At 43.1% G+C, this 19,877-nt stretch overlaps 2 protein-coding genes across 5 annotated transcripts in view; one reads left to right on the plus strand and one right to left on the minus strand.

Annotated features, from left to right (window-relative positions):
• Window positions 1–6,083: 6,083 nt before the first annotated feature.
• LOC110500424 (purine nucleoside phosphorylase) lies at window positions 6,084–14,659 on the plus strand. The gene is made up of 6 exons (XM_021577798.2): window positions 6,084–6,420; window positions 7,047–7,216; window positions 7,578–7,681; window positions 9,789–9,964; window positions 13,401–13,591; window positions 13,812–14,659. The coding sequence occupies exons 1-6, from the start codon at window positions 6,398–6,400 to the stop codon at window positions 14,027–14,029; spliced, it is 882 nt and encodes a 293-aa protein (XP_021433473.1). The 5' UTR covers window positions 6,084–6,397; the 3' UTR covers window positions 14,030–14,659.
• Window positions 14,660–15,198: 539 nt separating this feature from the next.
• capn1 (calpain 1, (mu/I) large subunit) overlaps window positions 15,199–19,877 on the minus strand; it is a 41,363-nt gene continuing 36,684 nt past the window's right edge. For 3 of the 4 annotated variants that reach the window (XM_021576737.2, XM_021576738.2, XM_021576739.2), the window contains exons 21-22: window positions 16,919–16,977; window positions 15,199–16,410 (exon numbers count right to left, since the gene is read on the minus strand). In XM_021576737.2, the coding sequence (XP_021432412.2) occupies window positions 16,384–16,410; window positions 16,919–16,977 (86 nt within the window). In that variant the 3' untranslated portion in view covers window positions 15,199–16,383. 4 annotated transcript variants of the gene reach the window in all.

Genomic DNA, 19,877 nt, shown 5'->3' on the forward strand with positions numbered 1-19,877 from the left:
GGGGCTGCCACCGGAGGGCTGGTGCGTGGAGGTGGTGACGGATAGACCGGACCGTGCAGGCGCACTGGAGCTCTTGAGCACAGAGCCTGCCCAACCCTACCTGGTTGCATGCTCCCGGTCGCCCTGCCAGTGCGGCGAGGTGGAATAGCCCGCACTGGGCTATGCACCCGCACTGGTGACACCGTGCGCTTCACAGCATAACACGGTGCCTGTCCGGTCTCTCTAGCCCCCCGGTAAGCACAGGAAGTTGGCGCAGGTCTCCTACCTGGCTTCGCCACACTTCCTGTGTGCCCCCCCCAAGAAATTTTTGGGGCTGACTCTCGGGCTTCCTTCCGCGCCGCTGTGCTTGTCTCTCCAACTCCATTCTCCTATACCCCTCTTCGCACTGCTCCAGTGAATCCCAGGCGGGCTCCGGCACTCTCCCTGGGTCGACCGCCCACCTGTCTATCTCCTCCCACGTAGTATAGTCCATACACTTGCCGTCCAAAACGTCCTCCCATGTCCATTCCTCTTTTCGCTGCTGTTGCCCGTTACCACGCTGCTTGGTCCTGTTGTGGTGGGTGATTCTGTAAGGGTTTTCCTATGGTGAAGTAGAGGTGGACCAAAATGCAGCGTGGTGGTTATTCATGTTTTTAATAAAGAAAACTATACATGAACAGACTAAACAAAACAAGAAAAGTGAAAACCTAAACAGTCCTATCTGGTGCAAACACAGAGACAGGAACAATCACCCACAAACACACAGTGAAACCCAGGCTACCTAAATATGGTTCCCAATCAGAGACAATGACTAACACCTGCCTCTGATTGAGAACCATATCAGGCCAAACATAGAACTAGACAAACTAGACATGTAACATAGAATGCCCACTCAGATCACACCCTGACCAACCAAAACATACAGTGCCTTGCGAAAGTATTCGGCCCCCTTGAACTTTGCGACCTTTTGCCACATTTCAGGCTTCAAACATAAAGATATAAAACTGTATTTTTTTGTGAAGAATCAACAACAAGTGGGACACAATCATGAAGTGGAACGACACAAAGTATTAACTTAAGGGGGCTGAATCATTTTGCACGCCCAATTTTTCAGTTTTTGATTTGTTAAAAAAGTTTGAAATATCCAATAAATGTCATTCCACTTCATGATTGTGTCCCACTTGTTGTTGATTCTTCACAAAAAAATACAGTTTTATATCTTTATGTTTGAAGCCTGAAATGTGGCAAAAGGTCGCAAAGTTCAAGGGGGCCGAATACTTTCGCAAGGCACTGTATCTCAAGGCTATCAGACTGTTAAATAGCTATCACTAGCTGGCTTCCACCCTGTTACACAACCCTGCATCTTAGAGGCTTCTGCCCTATATACATAGACTTGGAAACACTGGACACTTTAATAATGGAACACTAGTCACTTTAATAATGCTGAAAACTTCTTATGGCTGGGGGGCAGTATTGAGTAGCTTGGATGAATAAGGTGCCCAAAGTAAACGGCCTGCTCCTCAGTCTCAGTTGCTAATATATGCATATTATTATTAGTATTGGATAGAAAACACTCTGAAGTTTCTAAAATTGTTTGAATGATGTCTGTGAGTTTAACATAACTCATATGGCAGGCAAAAACCTGGGGAGAAATCAAAACAGGAAGTGAGAAATCTGAGGCTGGTATGTACTCAACACAGTTGCCATTGAAATCCCCTTGAGATATTAATGATGTTGCACTTCCTAGGGCTTCCACTAGATGTCAACCGTCTATAGAAATTTGAATGAGGCTTCTACTGTGTTGTGGGACTGAATGACAGCAGAATGAATCAGGTGTCTGGCAGTCAGCCATTTTCTGGTCATACGCATTGCACGTGATAGCAACCTGCGTTCCATGGCTCTTGAAGACACAAAGGAATACTCCGGTTGGAACTTTATTGAAGATTAATGTTAAAAACATCCTAATGATTGATTCTGTACTTAGTTTGAAATGTTTCTTCGACCTGTAATATAACTTTTTGAGGTTTTTGTCCGACGTAACACTGACCAGAACGAGCGTTTGGATATGAATACCAAACGCTCTAACAAAAGTAGCTAATTGGACATAAATAACGGACATTATCGAACAAATCAAGCATTTATTGTGGACCTGGGATTCCTTGGAGTGCATTCTGATGAAGATCAAAGGTAAGGGAATATTTAGCATGTAATTTATGATATATTTTGACTACAACACGGCGGCTATTTTGACTTGATTGTTCTGAGCGCCTTCTCAGATTATTGCATGGTTTGCTTTTTCCGTAAAGTTTTTTTGAAATCTGACACAGCGGTTGCATTAACCTCCACACAGGTATATCTATAATTCCATGTGTATAACTTGTATTATCATCTACATTTATGATGAGTATTTCTGTTGAATCGATGTGGCTATGAAAAATTGTGTATTATCATCTACATTTATGATGAGTATTTCTGTTGAATCGATGTGGCTATGAAAAATCACTGGATGTTTTTGGAACTAGTGAATGTAACGCGGCAATGTAAACTCAGATTTTTTTTATAGAAATATGAACTTTATCAAACAAAACATACATGTATTGTGTAACATGAAGTCCTATGGGTGTCATCTGATAAAGATCATCAAAGGTTAGTGATTCATTTTATCTCTATTTGTGCTTTTTGTGATTCCTCTCTTTGGGTGGGAAAATGGCCGTGTTTTTCTGTGGCTTGTTGGTGACCTAACAATCGTTTGTGGTGCTTTCGCCGTAAATCCTATTTGAAATCAGACACTGTGGTGGGATTAAAAACAAGAACACCTTTAAAATGGTAAAAGATACATGTATGTTTGAGGAATATTAATTATGAGATTTGTTGTTTTGAATTTGGCACCCTGCACGTTCACTGGCTGTTGTCATATCATCCCGTTAACTGGATTGCAGCCCAAAGAGGTTTAAATAATGTTTACATACTGCTTTACTCATCTCATGTATATAATGTATTCTATTCTACTGTATTTTAGTCAATGCCACTCCGACATTGCTCAATATAATATTTATATATTTCTATATTCCATTATTTTACTTTTAGACCTAGTAGACCATTGTCATCTTTCATGTTGACTATAGTAGAGCCAGGAACATGTAACAGTGTGTCATAAGTAAATAAAAAAGAGTATTCAGACCTCTACACTTTTTCCACATTTTGTTAGGTTACATCCTTATTCTAAAATGTATTAAATCGACACACAATACCTCAAATTGACAAAACAAAAACAGGTTTTTAGACATTTTTGCAAATGTATAAAATAAAAAAACAGAAATATCACATTTGCATAAATGTTCAGACCCTTACTAAGTACTTTGTTGAAAGACCTTTGGCAGCGATTACAGCCTCGAGTCTTCTTGGGTATGGCGCTACAAGCTAGGCACACCTGTATTTGGGGAGTAACACGGAACACAAACCGGCTGCGCGCGTGCGCTAACGTGCATACATTTATTTTGTCCCCCTACACCAAACGCGTTCACGACACGCAGGTTAAAATAACAAAACAAACTCTGAACCAATGACACTAATTTGGGGACAGGTCGAAAAGCATTAAACATGTGTGGCAATTTAGCTAGTTAGCTTGCACTTGCTCGCTAATTTGTCCTGGGATATAAACATTGAGTTGTTATTTTATTTTAATCCACACATAAAATGGCCAACCGAATCGTTTTTAGTCATCTCTCCTCCTTCCAGGCTTTTTCATCTTTGAACTTATATGGTGATTGGCATCTAAACTTGCATAGTATTACCACGATTACCGGGAAAACAGTTCGTCTTTCAATCACCCACGTGGGTATAACCAATGAGGAGATGGCACATGGGTACCTGCTTCTATAAACCAATGAAGAGATGGGAGAGGCTGGACTTTCAGCGCGATCTGCGTCAGAAATAGAAAGGAGTTCTGTTTTAGCCCTTGGCATCGCAGACGCTCGTTGGCGCGAGCGAGCAGTGTGGGTGCAATAATTGAATAACATGGATTTCTAAATGTATGGATGCTGGACCACTCAAGGACATTCAGAGACTTGTGCTGAAGCCATTCCTGCGCTGTCTTGGGTGTGTGCTTAGGGTCGTGGTCCTGTTGGAAGGTGAATCTTCGCCCCAGTCTGAGGTCCTGAATGCTCTGGAGCAGGTTTTCATCAAGGATCTCTCAACATCCGCACAGCATGATGCTGCCACCGCCATGCTTCACCATAGTGATGGTGCCAGGTTTCCTCCAGACGTGACGCTTGGCATTCAAGAGATCAATCTTGGTTTCATCAGACCAGAGATTCTTGTTTCTCATGGTCTGAGAGTCTTTAGGTGCCTTTTGGTAAACTCCAAGCTGGTTGTCATGTGCCTTTTACTGAGGAGTGGGTTCTGTCTGGTCACTCTACCATAAAGGCCTGATTGGTGGAGTGCTGCAGAGATTGTTGTCCTTCTGGCAGGTTCTCCCATCTCCACAGAGGAACTCTAGAGCTCTGTCAGAGTGACCATCGGGTCACTCCCTAACCAAGACCCTTCTCCCCCGATTGGTCAGTGTGGCCAGTCGAACAGCTCTAGGAACAGTCTTGGTAGTTCCAAACTTCTTCCATTTAAAAATGATGGAGGCCACTGTGTTCTTGGGGACCTTCAATGCTGCAGAAATGTTTTGGTACCCTTCCCCAGATCTGTGCCTCGATACGATCCTGTCTCGGAGCTCTACAAACATTTCCTTCGACCTCATGGCTTGGATTTTGCTCTGACATGCACTGTCAACTGTGTGACCTTATATAGACAGGTGTGTGCCTTTCCAATTCATATCAAATCAAATTAATTGAACACAGGTGGACTCCTATCAAGTAGTAGAAACGTCTCAAGGATGACCAATGGAAACAAGACGCATCTGAGCTCAATTTCGAGTCTGAATACTTATGTAAATAAGGTATTTGTTTTTTATTTGTAAACATGTGCAAACAGTTCTAAAAACCGGTTTTCGCTTTGTCATTATATGTAGACTGCTGAGGATTGCTGAGCATTTTAAAGAATGTAATCCATTTTAGAATAACAAAACGTAGAGGCACTATTTTATTTCTTAAAACCATTATTTACCTACGCCAGTCAGGTAAGAACAAATTCTCATTAACAATGACAGCCAACCGGGGAACAGTGGGTTAACTGCCTTGGCGTATTTTTACTTTGTCAGCTCAGGGGTTCTATCCAGCAATCTTTCGGGTTACTGGCCCAACGCTCTAACCACTAAGCTACCTGCCGCCTATAAGGATGTTATATCATTTTACTATCAGGCACACAATCTCAAATGTCAAGTGTTAAATAGCTATGTTTATTGCCCTTACACTATGTTCAAGGTGGTAGCCTACACAAAAAATGGAGGAAAGAGGGATGTGGTGTCCATCACACATGGACCTTTTCACTCGTTTTAGAGCTTCTTTCTTATATTTGGAAGAACTGGTAGATCCAAATATTTAAAAAATATTGAGCAACTTTTCTCTCTCTGTCTTTGCTCATTTCTGCCAAAGATCAGGTTGCAACATTTTTACATGGGTTTTGCGCACGCTTCCATGTGTTTTCTTTCGAGTGTGTCGGTGCCTATTACCCAAATAATGCAATAATCATCGGTGGGTTGTGATGAGAGGAGTATATCGAGTCACGCGTGATATTCAAAACAAAAGCATAATTCATGTCCAGGCTGTTGAGTCACTTCCTTATGTGAATCCCCATCATCATATTATATCTTGTCGATACATAAAATGCTGAAAAATAAGCCAGATACGTTTTTTTAAAAACTTTCGCTTTTTCAAATGATCAACAGCAGATGGTTCGTATGAAATACCTGTGGTACAATCAGTAGCCTACACCCCTTTGTTGATAAATATTTATTTGAAGCTTCTGATGTGCTGACCATTCTGAAGAGGCGTCTCGGGATTTGCCCTAGAATAAACTCAAACTGATGTACAACATATTTCCACCAGTCACAGTGCGTTATTTCTGTCCAAAATTGCGCAGTTTAAAGGAGGTGTGCTGTGCAGACCAATCCAAACCTCGGGATCTATTTGCGTCACTCGGGGGGAGGGATAACAGAGAGGGGCTCGGTCTATAACTACGCCGCTGACTAAACACTGATCAGCGAATCGAGCGCCAAGGCATTTTAACAGTTAACTGAAAGACTACTAAACAGCTCAACGGTTTTCAACTGAAGATTGTGACCGTTTAAACGATATAACTTTATTATAAATAGGCCTATCACTTTAATGTATTTATTTTAAGTTTACATTTGTAAGGATTGTTTTCCGCTTGACGTTTTGCCGCCAGACAAGTCTATCTGCTGCAGTTACATTAAGCCAATTGATAAATCGCTGCTTTTGAGAGGATTCAAGAGACATTACATTACTTTATCATGTTTCCAGACTCAAGCACCGGGTGAGTAGCATAGACTATTAGCTAAATGTAATTAATTCCTTTCGTGTTCTGGACGCGCTTCTCACATTGTTATGCGGGCAAGTGCGTAGCCTAATAGGCAATTGCATCATTATATCATTGTATTTACTAACAGTACTCATCCGCAACTTGTATTCAATGTGGTGCTACTGTAGGTCTACCACACATGGTCAACTGTGCAAGTGGAGGATATAGTTGTGTGTGCGTGTGTGTGTGTGTGTGTAATTTTAGATGAAACACCAGAAATGGATTTGTGTGGATCGGACGAGTCACATGCGATTGGGGCAGCAGAAAGAATTTGATATTTTCATTGAGATTAAATGATAGTTGAAATCATGTTATCGAATAAGAAAAAAAATATCCTCCCGTGTGTGTGTCCTTGGGAGATTCGACACTATGGAGCCTCACACTCATTAACACACAGACTTAGATTATTGCTCAAAGGACACACACACTTCAACTTCCCATAGACACTCTGAAACACCCCGTGGCACATCAGCTATGTGTCGTGATCGCATTGACTATGACATCCATTTGTTTTATTATAAAGTATTACTATAAGTAAATTATATTCTAACGTCTATCTCTCTTATTTCTGTGAGTTTCAGGTACAGCTTCGAGGACTGCAAGGCCACAGCAGACTGGCTGTTGGCCCAGACCTCCGTTCGCCCCGTGGTTGGCATCGTGTGTGGTTCAGGAATGGGAGGACTGGCTGACATGCTGAAAGACCAAGTGGCATTCAACTACAAGGACATCCCCAACTTCCCCCAGAGCACAGGCATGTAGTAGTAGTGTATATCTGTCTACTTGTTTTCTTATTTGGTGAATCTGCATTGCAGATGTACAGGGCAAGGTATATGGGGTCTACGTTAGCCATGTTACCTAACCAGGGAGAATTCTGGGCTCAGATTATAGCCTATGAAAAACAGCTGCACTCTTAGGAAAAAAAGGGTTCCAAAAGAGTTCTTTGGCTGTCCCCATAGGAGAACCCTTTTTGGTTCCAAGTAGAACCCTTTTTGATTCCAAAAGGGTTCTCCATGGAAATCACCTTTTCCTTCTAAGTGTGGTTCTATAAGATGTTTTCTGATTGGTTGCTGTGCGTCGTCAGTGCATCCTAATTGGTTGTTGTATGTTTACAGTGCATGGCCATGCTGGACGCTTGGTGTTTGGGACACTGAAGGGAAGGCCATGCGTGTGCATGCAGGGACGCTTCCACCTGTACGAGGGATACGCCATCCAGAAGGTATGTCTGTCTACCAACATACCATGTAGAAACTGTAGGATTCAGACATATGGTGTTCTTCTGCATTACTTTAAATGATAGGTAGAGAAGATGGATTCATTATTATGCCTTTCTTGACAACAAGATGAGTCAGTCAAATGAGTCAGGTAAAATATACCATAACATAGAAGTAAAGAGAATAAAAACACATAGTATTAAATCAACTAGCCCAGGTATTCCCAAAGTGGGGTACGCGCAATGCTGTCGGGGGTACATCAAATATATATATTAATTTTTTCCCCCACATTTTTAAACAGTACATTTATATTTTCCAACGGGGCTATACATTTGGGTGATTTTTTATTCTTCCCTGTGTAGCCTCATTTCACTGCCCAAAATAAAATTTAACCATCTAGTGTTCAGCGAAATAACAACACAATGTCAAATACAGGTAGCCTAGTCAAATAAATAACATCCAATCACGTTACTCTGTCACGGGAAACCTTCACTCTTGCGCAGACATTTAGAAACGAAACATAACCATTTGAAAAATAAGCCACCGGAGGTTTTGGAGTGAAAATAAAGACGACTTTCGAGTAGTAAGACGTGTTTGAAATCAACAGGTACCATTAATAAGAAGGGGCTAGAAGCGTCTTATATGGTGAGCTATTGTGGAGGACAGTCAAAAGTTTATACACACCTACTCATTCAACGATTTTTCTTTATTTTTCATATTTTCTACATTGTAGAATAATAGTGAAGACATCAAAAGTATGAAATAACACCTATGGAATCATGTAGTAACCAAAAAAAGTGTTAAACAAATCCAAATGTGTTATATTTGAGATTCTTGATAGTAGCCACCCTTTGCCTTGATGACAGCTTGCACACTCTTGGCCTTCTGTCAATCAGCTTCATGAGGTAGTCACCTGGAATGCATTTCAATTAAGAGGTGTGCCTTGTTAAACGTACATTTGTGGAATTTCTTTATCTTATTGCGTTTGAGCCAATCAGTTGTGTTGTGACAAAGTAGGGGTGGTATATAGAAGATATCCCTAATTGGTAAAAGACCAAGTCCATTTTATGGCAAGAACAGCTCAAATGAACAAAGAGAAATGACAGTCCATCATTACTTTAAGACATGAAGGTCAGTCAATGCGGGAAATTTCAAGTGCAATCGCAAAAACCATCAAGCGCTATGATGAAACTGGCTCTCGTGAGGACCGCCACAGGAAAGGAAGACCCAGAGTTACCTCTGCTGCAGAGGATAAGTGCATTAGAGTTACCAGCCTCAGAAATTGCAGCCCAAATAAATGCTTCAGAGTTCAAGTAACAGACACATCTCAACATCAACTGTTCGGAGGAGACTGCGTGAATCAGGCCTTCATGGTCGAATTAGTACAAAGAAACCACGGACACCAATAAGAAGTAGAGACTTGCTTGGGCCAAGAAACACGAGCAATGGACATTAGACCAGTGGAAATCTGTCCTTTGTGAGACGCAAAGTTTGTGAACAGATGATCTCCGCATGCGTAGTTCCCACCGTGAAGCATGGAGAAGGAGATGTGATGGTGTGGGGATGCTTTGCTGGTGACACTGTCAGTGGTAAAAATAAAAACATGAATTCAAGGCACACTTAACCAGCAATGCTACAACAGCATTCTGCAGTGATACACCATCCCATATGGTTTGTGCTTAGTGGGACTATCATTTGTTTTTCAACAGGACAATCACACAACACACCTCCAGGATGTGTAAGGGCTATTTGACCAAGAAGGAGAGTGATGGAGTGCTGCATCAGATGACCTGGCCTCCACAATCACCCGACCTCAACCCAATTGAGATGATTTGGGATGAGTTGAACCGCAGAGTGAAGAAGAAGCATCCAACAAGTGCTCAGCATATGTGGGAACTCCTTCAAGACTGTTGGAAAAGCATTCCAGGTGAAGCTAGCTGAGAGTGGTGTGTTGAGTGTGCAAGGGTGGCTACTTTGAAGAATCTAAAATCTAAAATATATTTTGATTTGTTTAACACTTTTCTTTGGTTACTACATGATTCCAAATAATGAAAAACCCTTGAATGAGTAGGTGTGTCCAAACTTTTGACTGGGAATGTATGCGTTTTCCAGATCACCCTGCCTATGCGTATCTTCAGCTTGCTGGGTGTAGAGACGGTCATGCTGACCAACGCTGCTGGCGGTCTCAACCAGGACTTCAAAGTGGGAGACATCATGATCATGAAAGACCACATCAACATGCCCGGCTTTGCTGGCAGCAACCCACTTGCTGGAGCAAACGACGACAGGTAGGCTTGGCAAGTGTGTCTGTGTGTGTCTGTGTGTGTGTGTGTGTGTGTGTGCATGACAGAGAGAATTTTGTTTAACTTCTTTACGCTCACAATAGTTATGTGTAGGGATACACTGATATGACATTTTTGGCCGATACTGATATCCAATATTTTCCTTGCCAAAAAACCCGATACCGATAACCGCTATTTAACACTTTAGTGGCCTTTTAAGCATTCTAGTACAGTTAAATAGTTGAAACACACACACATACACTAACCAAAAAGTTATTGTTGGCATTTACGTATGTCCCCATTAACAGTAAAACATAATCAAAACCTATTTCTTTCACTTACCTGCTGTGCTGTTTCATTGTTCGTTTGTTCAGTCGTTTCATGCTCAACCAGGATTTCATCATACATGTCAAGCAGTGAAGTTTCAGCTCCGTCTGTCCGTGGCCTCTCTTCCTTGGTGCGCGCTGTCACTGTGTCCGTTTCCATCTTGTCCAGCTGTGTATGTAACATTTCACGTAAACCCTGTTTCTTGTCTGCGTCCAAGTAGCGGTCCTTGCACCTAGCATCGAGCATGGTGGCGACACAGTGAAGAGGCTCAGAGAGAATGACACCTAATCGCTTGTTCACAGCCTCTAGTAGAGTATTTTTTTTCAAGTTTGCATCCCACGGTCTGTCTGCAGTTTTGTTGAGCAGGCGTTTCATCGGCATAACATCACGTCTGCTGCAGACGTAGTTGATGAGCTTATTTCTCGAGTCAGTTGGTCGAATGGAGCTAGGAGTGTGTTCATGATTCCAAGTTTCAAACATGTTCTCAAATGCCATTGAACAGAGGTAGAGAACCAGGACATTCTTGAGCATGCAATACGGCTTTGCTCAGTACGAAATCCTCATTGACCCACTGTGCTGTCAGACTCTGCATGCTCATGGGGCTGACATCGCTCGTCCAAATGTCGGTAGTGAAGCTAATAAGAGTGACGCTCATAGCAAGTAGCTCATGGAGGTGAGTTTCAACAATACTGTGTAACTCCGGTAGGGCAACATCTGAAAAATAGTGGCTACTTGGTGGTGTGTACCTGGGCTCGAGGTGCTTGACCAGTCGGCGAAAGCCAACAACATCCACGACAGAGAACGGTTGACTGTCAAGGGCAATGAATTCCATTATCTTGGCATTAATGGATTTCACCGTTGAAATGTTCTTGCTCTTTCAAATGACTGCTCGACTTGAACTTGTTTAGTTGTTGGAAGTGTGCACTTTTGTTTTTATTCAGCTTTTTTTTCTAAGTAGTCGCTGAACTTCTGGAGGGTGATGCACTTTCAAATGAGTAATTAGGTCTGTGGTATTGAAAGATTTCACTTTCTCCCCTCCTCGGGAAATAATAGTGGTGTAAATATCTTCCTTTGAAACACCAAAATAGATCCACACAGCAGACATTGTGGGCTCGGTTAGGAACGCCGTGTTGCACGTGTAGCGCTGTATTTTTCGTGGCGTCATTACATCATCTACCTACGTTATATAGGTATGCACGTCATCTACCTACGTTATATAGGTATGCACGTCATCTACCTACGTTATATAGGTATGCACGTCATCTACAGTGCCTTGCGAAAGTATTCGGCCCCCTTGAACTTTGCGACCTTTTGCCACATTTCAGGCTTCAAACATAAAGATATAAAACTGTATTTTTTTTGTGAAGAATCAACAAGTGAGACACAATCATGAAGTGGAACGACATTTATTGGATATTTCAAACTTTTTTAACAAATCAAAAACTGAAGAATTGGGCGTGCAAAATTATTCAGCCCCTTTACTTTCAGTGCAGCAAACTCTCTCCAGAAGTTCAGTGAGGATCTCTGAATGATCCAATGTTGACCTAAATGACTAATGATGATAAATACAATCCACCTGTGTGTAATCAAGTCTCCGTATAAATGCACCTGCACTGTGATAGTCTCAGAGGTCCGTTAAAAGCGCAGAGAGCATCATGAAGAACAAGGAACACACCAGGCAGGTCCGAGATACTGTTGTGAAGAAGTTTAAAGCCGGATTTGGATACAAAAAGATTTCCCAAGCTTTAAACATCCCAAGGAGCACTGTGCAAGCGATAATATTGAAATGGAAGGAGTATCAGACCACTGCAAATCTACCAAGACCTGGCCGTCCCTCTAAACTTTCAGCTCATACAAGGAGAAGACTGATCAGAGATGCAGCCAAGAGGCCCATGATCACTCTGGATGAACTGCAGAGATCTACAGCTGAGGTGGGAGACTCTGTCCATAGGACAACAATCAGTCGTATATTGCACAAATCTGGCCTTTATGGAAGAGTGGCAAGAAGAAAGCCATTTCTTAAAGATATCCATAAAAAGTGTTGTTTAAAGTTTGCCACAAGCCACCTGGGAGACACACCAAACATGTGGAAGAAGGTGCTCTGGTCAGATGAAACCAAAAATTAACTTTTTGGCAACAATGCAAAACGTTATGTTTGGCGTAAAAGCAACACAGCTGAACACACCATCCCCACTGTCAAACATGGTGGTGGCAGCATCATGGTTTGGGCCTGCTTTTCTTCAGCAGGGAGAGGGAAGATGGTTAAAATTGATGGGAAGATGGATGGAGCCAAATACAGGACCATTCTGGAAGAAAACCTGATGGAGTCTGCAAAAGACCTGAGACTGGGATGGAGATTTGTCTTCCAACAAGACAATGATCCAAAACATAAAGCAAAATCTACAATGGAATGGTTCAAAAATAAACATATCCAGGTGTTAGAATGGCCAAGTCAAAGTCCAGACCTGAATCCAATCGAGAATCTGTGGAAAGAACTGAAAACTGCTGTTCACAAATGCTCTCCATCCAACCTCACTGAGCTCGAGCTGTTTTGCAAGGAGGAATGGGAAAAAATGTCAGTCTCTCGATGTGCAAAACTGATAGCCCAAGCGACTTACAGCTGTAATCGCAGCAAAAGGTGGCGCTACAAAGTATTAACTTAAGGGGGCTGAATAATTTTGCACGCCCAATTTTTCAGTTTTTGATTTGTTAAAAAAGTTTGAAATATCCAATAAATGTCGTTCCACTTCATGATTGTGTCCCACTTGTTGTTGATTCTTCACAAAAAAAATACAGTTTTATATCTTTATGTTTGAAGCCTGAAATGTGGCAAAAGGTCGCAAAGTTCAAGGGGGACGAATACTTTTGCAAGGCACTGTACCTACGTTATATAGGTATGCACGTCATCTACCTACGTTGTATGGGTATGCACGTCAGCTTTGACATCGGTTTTGCACATCGGCGTTAAACTAGACATTCCAATGTTGGCATTTTTAGCTAATATCGGCCCATTCCCATATGCTTACCTATATATCGTGCATCTCTAGTTTTGTGGCATTGAGGTGTAACCATCTCTCCCTTCCTTCCTCCCTCCCTCCCTCTCTCACTTTCCTAGGTTCGGTGTGCGGTTCCCCTGTATGTCGGACGCGTACGACAGAGAGCTGCAGCAGCTGGCCGTGGATGTGGGACAGGAACTAGGCTACGGTGACTTCCTGCGCGAGGGCGTATACTGCGTCCTGGGCGGGCCCTCATTCGAGACCATCGCGGAGTGCCGCCTGCTGCACAAACTGGGAGCTGACGCTGTCGGTAAGTCTCATCTCCACCGTGCCTTCCCCTAGTTTTAATCACAAGACCGTCTTAATGCTCCGTTCATTGCATTTGACATATTTGCATATTTGATATTTGACATTTGCATATTGAACTCAAAATCTTCTCTTATATTGAGGAAACATAACTGATGCGGTTATCAAGCGTATTTTCCCTATGTCTGTACTGCTCTAACGTTCTTTCTCTCCCTCTCTCTCAGGCATGAGCACGGCTCACGAGGTGATCGCGGCGCGTCACTGCGGCATGCGTGTGTTCGCCCTATCCCTGATAACCAACAGGGCTGTGATGGACTACGACAGTGAGGAGAAGGCCAACCATGAGGAAGTCCTTGAGACAGGCCAGCACCGCGCCATCCAGCTGGAGAAACTGATCTCTACCATGGTCACCCGCATGGAATACAACAACACCAACGCCTAAATGAACAAATGGAACCAACCACCAAACTCATCGAAATAGAATTCCTACAATGGGAATCCCATTTAAGACAATGGGTGGACTGGCGGCCATTTTGAGTGTACCAATAAAGTGTAAGTGAAATTGCCTTGGTCTGAGGTGCAAAACCCATTCTAGGAATTCAATTTCTATGGTAAAACTGGCTCTGGATCAGTAGAAACCGACCGCCTTGAAGTTATGAAACCCAATGACCTGCTTTTGACACAAGATTGCCTGCTCTGAGAGCTGTGTGGAACAGTCACTTACTGGCTGACCTCTCACGCTCACAATCCCACTTTTTAAAACATTCTTCCCATTTTCAAGACGATGGTGTACATTCCTGTCATGCGCGACTCTACAGGCTGTCTCAAAAATGTTTATCGTTATTATTATTGTCTATTATAAGTTGATAATGTTAACTTAATATTGAGCTGCATGTGTAAATGTCTTGATTTAACTTAACAATGAGAAAGCTATCGATCTGCTGTACATGTCTTTTAACGTATGTATCCTGTCTAATGTACATTAGTTGTTGACATAAAGTGTTATTTTTGCTCTTGTTCTTTTTTTAATATGAATGTGCTTACTAAAGTTTATATTTATTCATGTGATCAAGTCGATTGGAGGATTTATTGGTTAATGATACCGAAGATTGTCTATTATAGTAACAAGATAGTCAAATGACCGCTCTAACAATGGAAATAAATGTTCTCAAAGATGGAAGGCAGACGGGAGGCGGTGAGATCAGGTGGGACCATTCTAGCCAATGAGAGGGCATATACGCATGTGAACAACAGTAGTTTTTCTCAAAGTGGCCTGAATGCCATCACTTACATCAGTACATTTGTAACAGCTGAAACATTATGAAACTTCTATTCGATCAAATACGCTTAATGTAAATTGACACACTCTCATAGACCTCCCCACTTGGGTCTATCACACAGACAAATTGTGGGCGGAGTAATTGTCTCGCTTCGCCTTTTCCCCCCTCTAATACTCACTTGTAAGTTCAGAAAAGTTTGAGGAAGAAACTTGGGAGTATTTTTCGCGGGTTTATACATTTACAATGGGACACATTCCATGAGTCTGATATTGATTTTTGGAAGAGATGTTAGCTTTGCTCAAACCCAAATTATGACATATCCACATGAATATAATTGTGTTCCTGGAAAAGTTTATTGAAGTTTTGTATAGATAGAAATGGAAAAGGTACATCATTCCATAATAAGAGCGAGCATAACACAATTCCAGAGTGCGCACTGTAAACAACAGTCGTGATTGCATAATGCATATAAGACATTTTATTATCAACCTACACAGAAAAATGGCAACTATAGAATTGAATGTCATGGCAATAAGAGTGTCATACTGTTTCTGGTTCTCTCAGTCTATTTGTCAAAATGTCTCCAACTGTACCAACTGTACTGTACTCTTACCCTCCTCCATCCATGAATACATCTGACATTACATGCGATCAGGTTGATGGTTGTTGATTCCAATCAAAAATCAGTCATCTCTTATAACCTACATCACAAATACTAAAATACAAATAGCCACTGGGCGGGCACACACTGGTTGAATCAATGTTGTTCCCATGTCGTTTCAATGAAATGACATTGAATAGACGTTGACTTGACGTCTGTGCCCAGTGGGTAGTTTCATGTTCCCCTTGGAACACTAAACTTTTTTTTAAAATAAAAAGCTGGGATATCCTTGAAGTGTCTTTGGCATCCATTAAAAATGAGGATATCAAGTTTTGAGTATGCGGCATTACAAGGATATTGTGGGGGTTTTCCCACTGAAAAGTACTGACATACACAACTTCTAAAACAAATTGTCATGCCGGTGATTCAATCCTCTAAGGATGATGAAGTACTTCCAAATTACAATAGCTCTTTGCCTTCTTTCTCAGCAGAGAAAATCCTTTTGACCCAAACTCCATGCCAACACCCCCATTGCCTATTCCTGAAACACAGGTCACGAAATGGCTTCCAAAAGGAACGTTGAAAATATGACAAGGCAATTGTGAAAATTGGCACAAGATGTAAAACAAAAACTTTAGGAAGTTTCCTTCCTATCCAATAGGAGGCCGTATCAAAATTCCCTGCCGTCTTCCTCTATGTTGTGGCGCCATGTGAGTAGAGTTGTCTCCCTCTGTTTCTAAGGTAACAGGCAATGTTTTGGCACATGATCCCCATATTAAATGTTGTAAACATTACTCAAGTTTTTTATTTTTTATCCATGGATCCCTGCAATGCAGAGAGGAAGAGCCAGAGAAAGGCACTTCTGAAATCACATTAGTGTAGTCTGGTGCAATAACATCAGTGAGTCCATCATCTTTAGGCAAACATGGTCAGGGTGATCCACTGTAGACAGAGAGGAGGGGGAGAGGTAGAGAGAGATGCAGCGAGAGAGTACAGAGGAGGGGGAGAGAGCACATAGTCACTTGAATAACTCTACCTACATGTACATATTACCTCAACTAACCGGTGCCCCTGCACATTGACTCTGTACCGGTACCCCCCAGTATATAGTCTCGCTGTTGTTATTTTACTGCTGCTCTTTAATTACTTGTTACTTTTATTTCTTATCTGTATTTTTTTTTAAACTGCATTGTTGGTTAGGGGCACGTCAGTAAGCATTTCACTGTAAGGTGAACCTGTTGTATTCGGCGCATGTGACTAATAAAATTTGATTTGATTTGACTTTTACGTCATCAGAACTTTGCTCATTATGAATAGTGACATAAGAATCACATAACAAGGAACCCCTTTCAACTGTGTAGGCTAGCTATGACTGAGACAACACTCTTATACTCCGATCAACTGAACAACAACAAAAACGTAACAGAGAGATAGAAATGTGAGATCAGACCTGGAAGAAGTTGAGTTCTATGACTCCATCAGAATCTGCGTCCATCGTCTTGAAGGTTTCTGTAGGTACAGTAGTGTTACGAAAGTCAGTTCAACATGTAAAGCACCCATACGAATATGACATTCACTATTCTGAACATTTGGATCAAGATCATACATCATTGGCCAATCTGAAACATCAGTGTAAAATATACCTTATACAAGGACATCATATGGATGATGAATATCATCTATCTATAAGTTGACTCGGTGAGTGAGTTTATAAGGAAGTGTATTGGAGATGTTGTACCCACTGTGACTATTAAAACCTACCCTAACCAGAAACCATGGATGGATGGCGGCATTTGCGCAAAACTGAAAGCGCGAACCAACGTATTTAACCATGGAGGTCTGGGAATATGGACGAATATAAACAGTGAAGTTATTCCCTCCGCAAGGCAATCAAACAAGTGAAATGCCGGTACAGGGACAAAGTAGAGTCGCAATTCAACGGCTCAGACACAAGACGTAGTCTCACGGACTACAAAAAGAAAACCAGCCTCGTCACGGACACTGACGTCACGCTTCCAGACAAACTCAACACCTTCTTTGCCCGCTTTGAGGATAATACAGTGCCACCGTCGTGGCCCGCTAACAAGGACTGCACCCCCCCCCCCCCCCCCTCTCCTTCTCCGTGGCCGACATGAGTAAAACATTTAAACGTGTTTACCCTCGCAAGGCTACTGGCCCAGACGGCATCCCTAGCCGCATCCTCAGAGCATGCGCAGATCAGCTGGCTGGTGTATTTATGGACATATTCAATCGCTCCCTATCCCAGTCTGCTGTCCCCACATGCTTCAAGATGGCCACCATTGTTCCTGTACCCAAGAAGGGTACAGGAAGAAGTAAATGACTAGTAGCACCCCGTAGCACTCACTTCTGTCATCATGAAGTGCTTTGAGAGACTGGTCAAGAATCATATCACCTCCACCATACCGGCCACCCTAGACTCACTTCAGTTTGCATACTGCCCTAATAGGTCCACAGACGATGAAATCGCCATCACACTGCACACTGCCATATCCCATCTGGAGAAGAGGATTACCAATGTAAGAATGCTGTTCATTGACTACAGTTCACCATTCAACATCCTAGTACCCTCCAAGCTCATCATCAAGCTGGAGACCCTGGGTCTCAACCCCGCCCTGTGCAATTGGGTCCTGGACTTTCTGACGGGCTGCTCCCAGGTCGTGAAGGTAGGGAATAACATCTCTACTTCATTGACCCTCAACACTGGAGCCCCACCAGGGTGGGTGCTCAGCCCCCTCCTATACTCCATGTTCACCCACGACTGCGTGGCCGACCATGCACGCCTCCAACTCAATCATCAAGTTTGCAGATGACACAACAGTAGTGGGCTTTATTACCAACAACGATGAGACAGTCTACAGGAAGGAGGTGTGGGCACTCGGAATGTGGTGTCAGGAAAACAACCTCTCACTCAATGTCTACAAAACAAAGGAGATGATCGTGGACTTCAGGAAACAGCAGAGGTAGCACCCCCCTATCCACATCGAAGGGACAGCAGTGGAGAAGGTGGAAAGTTTTAAGTTCCTCAGCGTACACATCACAGACAAACTGAAATGGTCCACCCACACAGACAGTGTGGTGAACCTCAGGATGTCACACCCTGGTCGAAGTATTTTGTGTTTATCTTTATTTATTTGGTCAGGCCAGGGTGTGGCATGGGTTTTTGTAGGTGGTGTGTATGTATGGGGATTGTAGCTAGTGGGGTGTTCTAGCTAAGTCTATGGCTGTCTGAAGTGGTTCTCAATCAGAGGCAGGTGTTTATCGTTGTCTCTGATTGGGAACCATATTTAGGCAGCCATATTCTTTGAGTTTGTCGTGGGTGATTGTCCTTAGTGTCATTGTTCTGTGTTAGGTTACACAAGTATAGGCTGTTTCGGTTTTCGTTAAGTTTATTGTTTTGGTAGTGTTTGTGTTTAGTGTGTTTCTTCATTAAACATGGATTGCAATAGACACGCCGCATTTTGGTCCGACTCTCCTTCTCACCAAGAAAACCGTAACAGAATCACCCACCACAAAGGGACCAAGCAGCGTGTCAACAGGCAGGAGCAGCGCGAGGAGATGCGCAATAAGGATTTCTGGACATGGGAGGAAATCCTCGACGGGAGAGGACCCTGGGCTAAACCAGGGGAGTGTAGCCGCCCAAAGGTGCAGCGGGAGAAGAAACAACAGGAGCAGCCCAAAGAGGAGTACAGTATGGAGTATACGACTTGGGAAGAGATCGACAGGTGGGCGGCCGACCCAGGGAGAGTGCCGGAGCCCGCCTGGAATTCGATGGAGCAGTGCGTGGAAGGATATAAGAGAATGGAGTTTGAGAAGCAAGCGAGGCGGCGCGGACGGAGGCCCCATAGTCAGCCCCAAAAATGTCTTGGGGGGGGGGCTCAGGGAGAGTGTGGCAGAGTCAGGAGCCAGACCTGAGCCAACTCTCCCTGTTTATCGTGAGGAGCCAAGGAGGAGACCAGAACCAGAGCCGGTGTTGGAGGTGAGCGAAACAGAGACTGTGAAGGAGTTAATGGGGAAATTGGAGGAGAGAGAAATGAGCGAGTTGCTGTGTTGGTGCATTTTGCATAGAATTCGCCTGACGGAACATGTCAGGGATTTGATGGCACCTGGGTTAGCGCTCCATACTCGTCCTGAGGTCCGTTTTAGTCGGCTGGTGAAGTTGGTTCCAGTCTCACGCATCAGGCCTCCTGTGCCCATCCCTAGCCTTGCACGTCCTGTGCCAGCACTACGCATCAGGCCTACAGTGCGCCTTGCCTGTTCAGCGCAGCCAGAGTCTTTCTCCTCTCCTGCGCTGCCGGAGTCTCCCGCCTGTTCAGCGCAGCCAGAGCCTCTCTTCTCTCCTGCGCTATCGGAGTCTCCTGCCTGTTCAGCGCAAGTAGAGTCTTTCTCCT

The sequence above is a fragment of the Oncorhynchus mykiss genome, chromosome 21, assembly GCF_013265735.2.
Source record: "Oncorhynchus mykiss isolate Arlee chromosome 21, USDA_OmykA_1.1, whole genome shotgun sequence".
In the NCBI taxonomy this organism is placed as follows: domain Eukaryota; kingdom Metazoa; phylum Chordata; class Actinopteri; order Salmoniformes; family Salmonidae; genus Oncorhynchus; species Oncorhynchus mykiss.

Bases quoted from the DNA above. Each gene is read 5' to 3' on its own strand.
- LOC110500424 (XM_021577798.2), top strand. From the start codon at position 6,398: ATGTTTCCAGACTCAAGCACCGG. The intron at 6,421-7,046 runs GTGAGTAGCATA...TGTGAGTTTCAG, and splicing joins TTTCCAGACTCAAGCACCGG to GTACAGCTTCGAGGACTGCA. The intron at 7,217-7,577 runs GCATGTAGTAGT...GTATGTTTACAG, and splicing joins CAACTTCCCCCAGAGCACAG to TGCATGGCCATGCTGGACGC.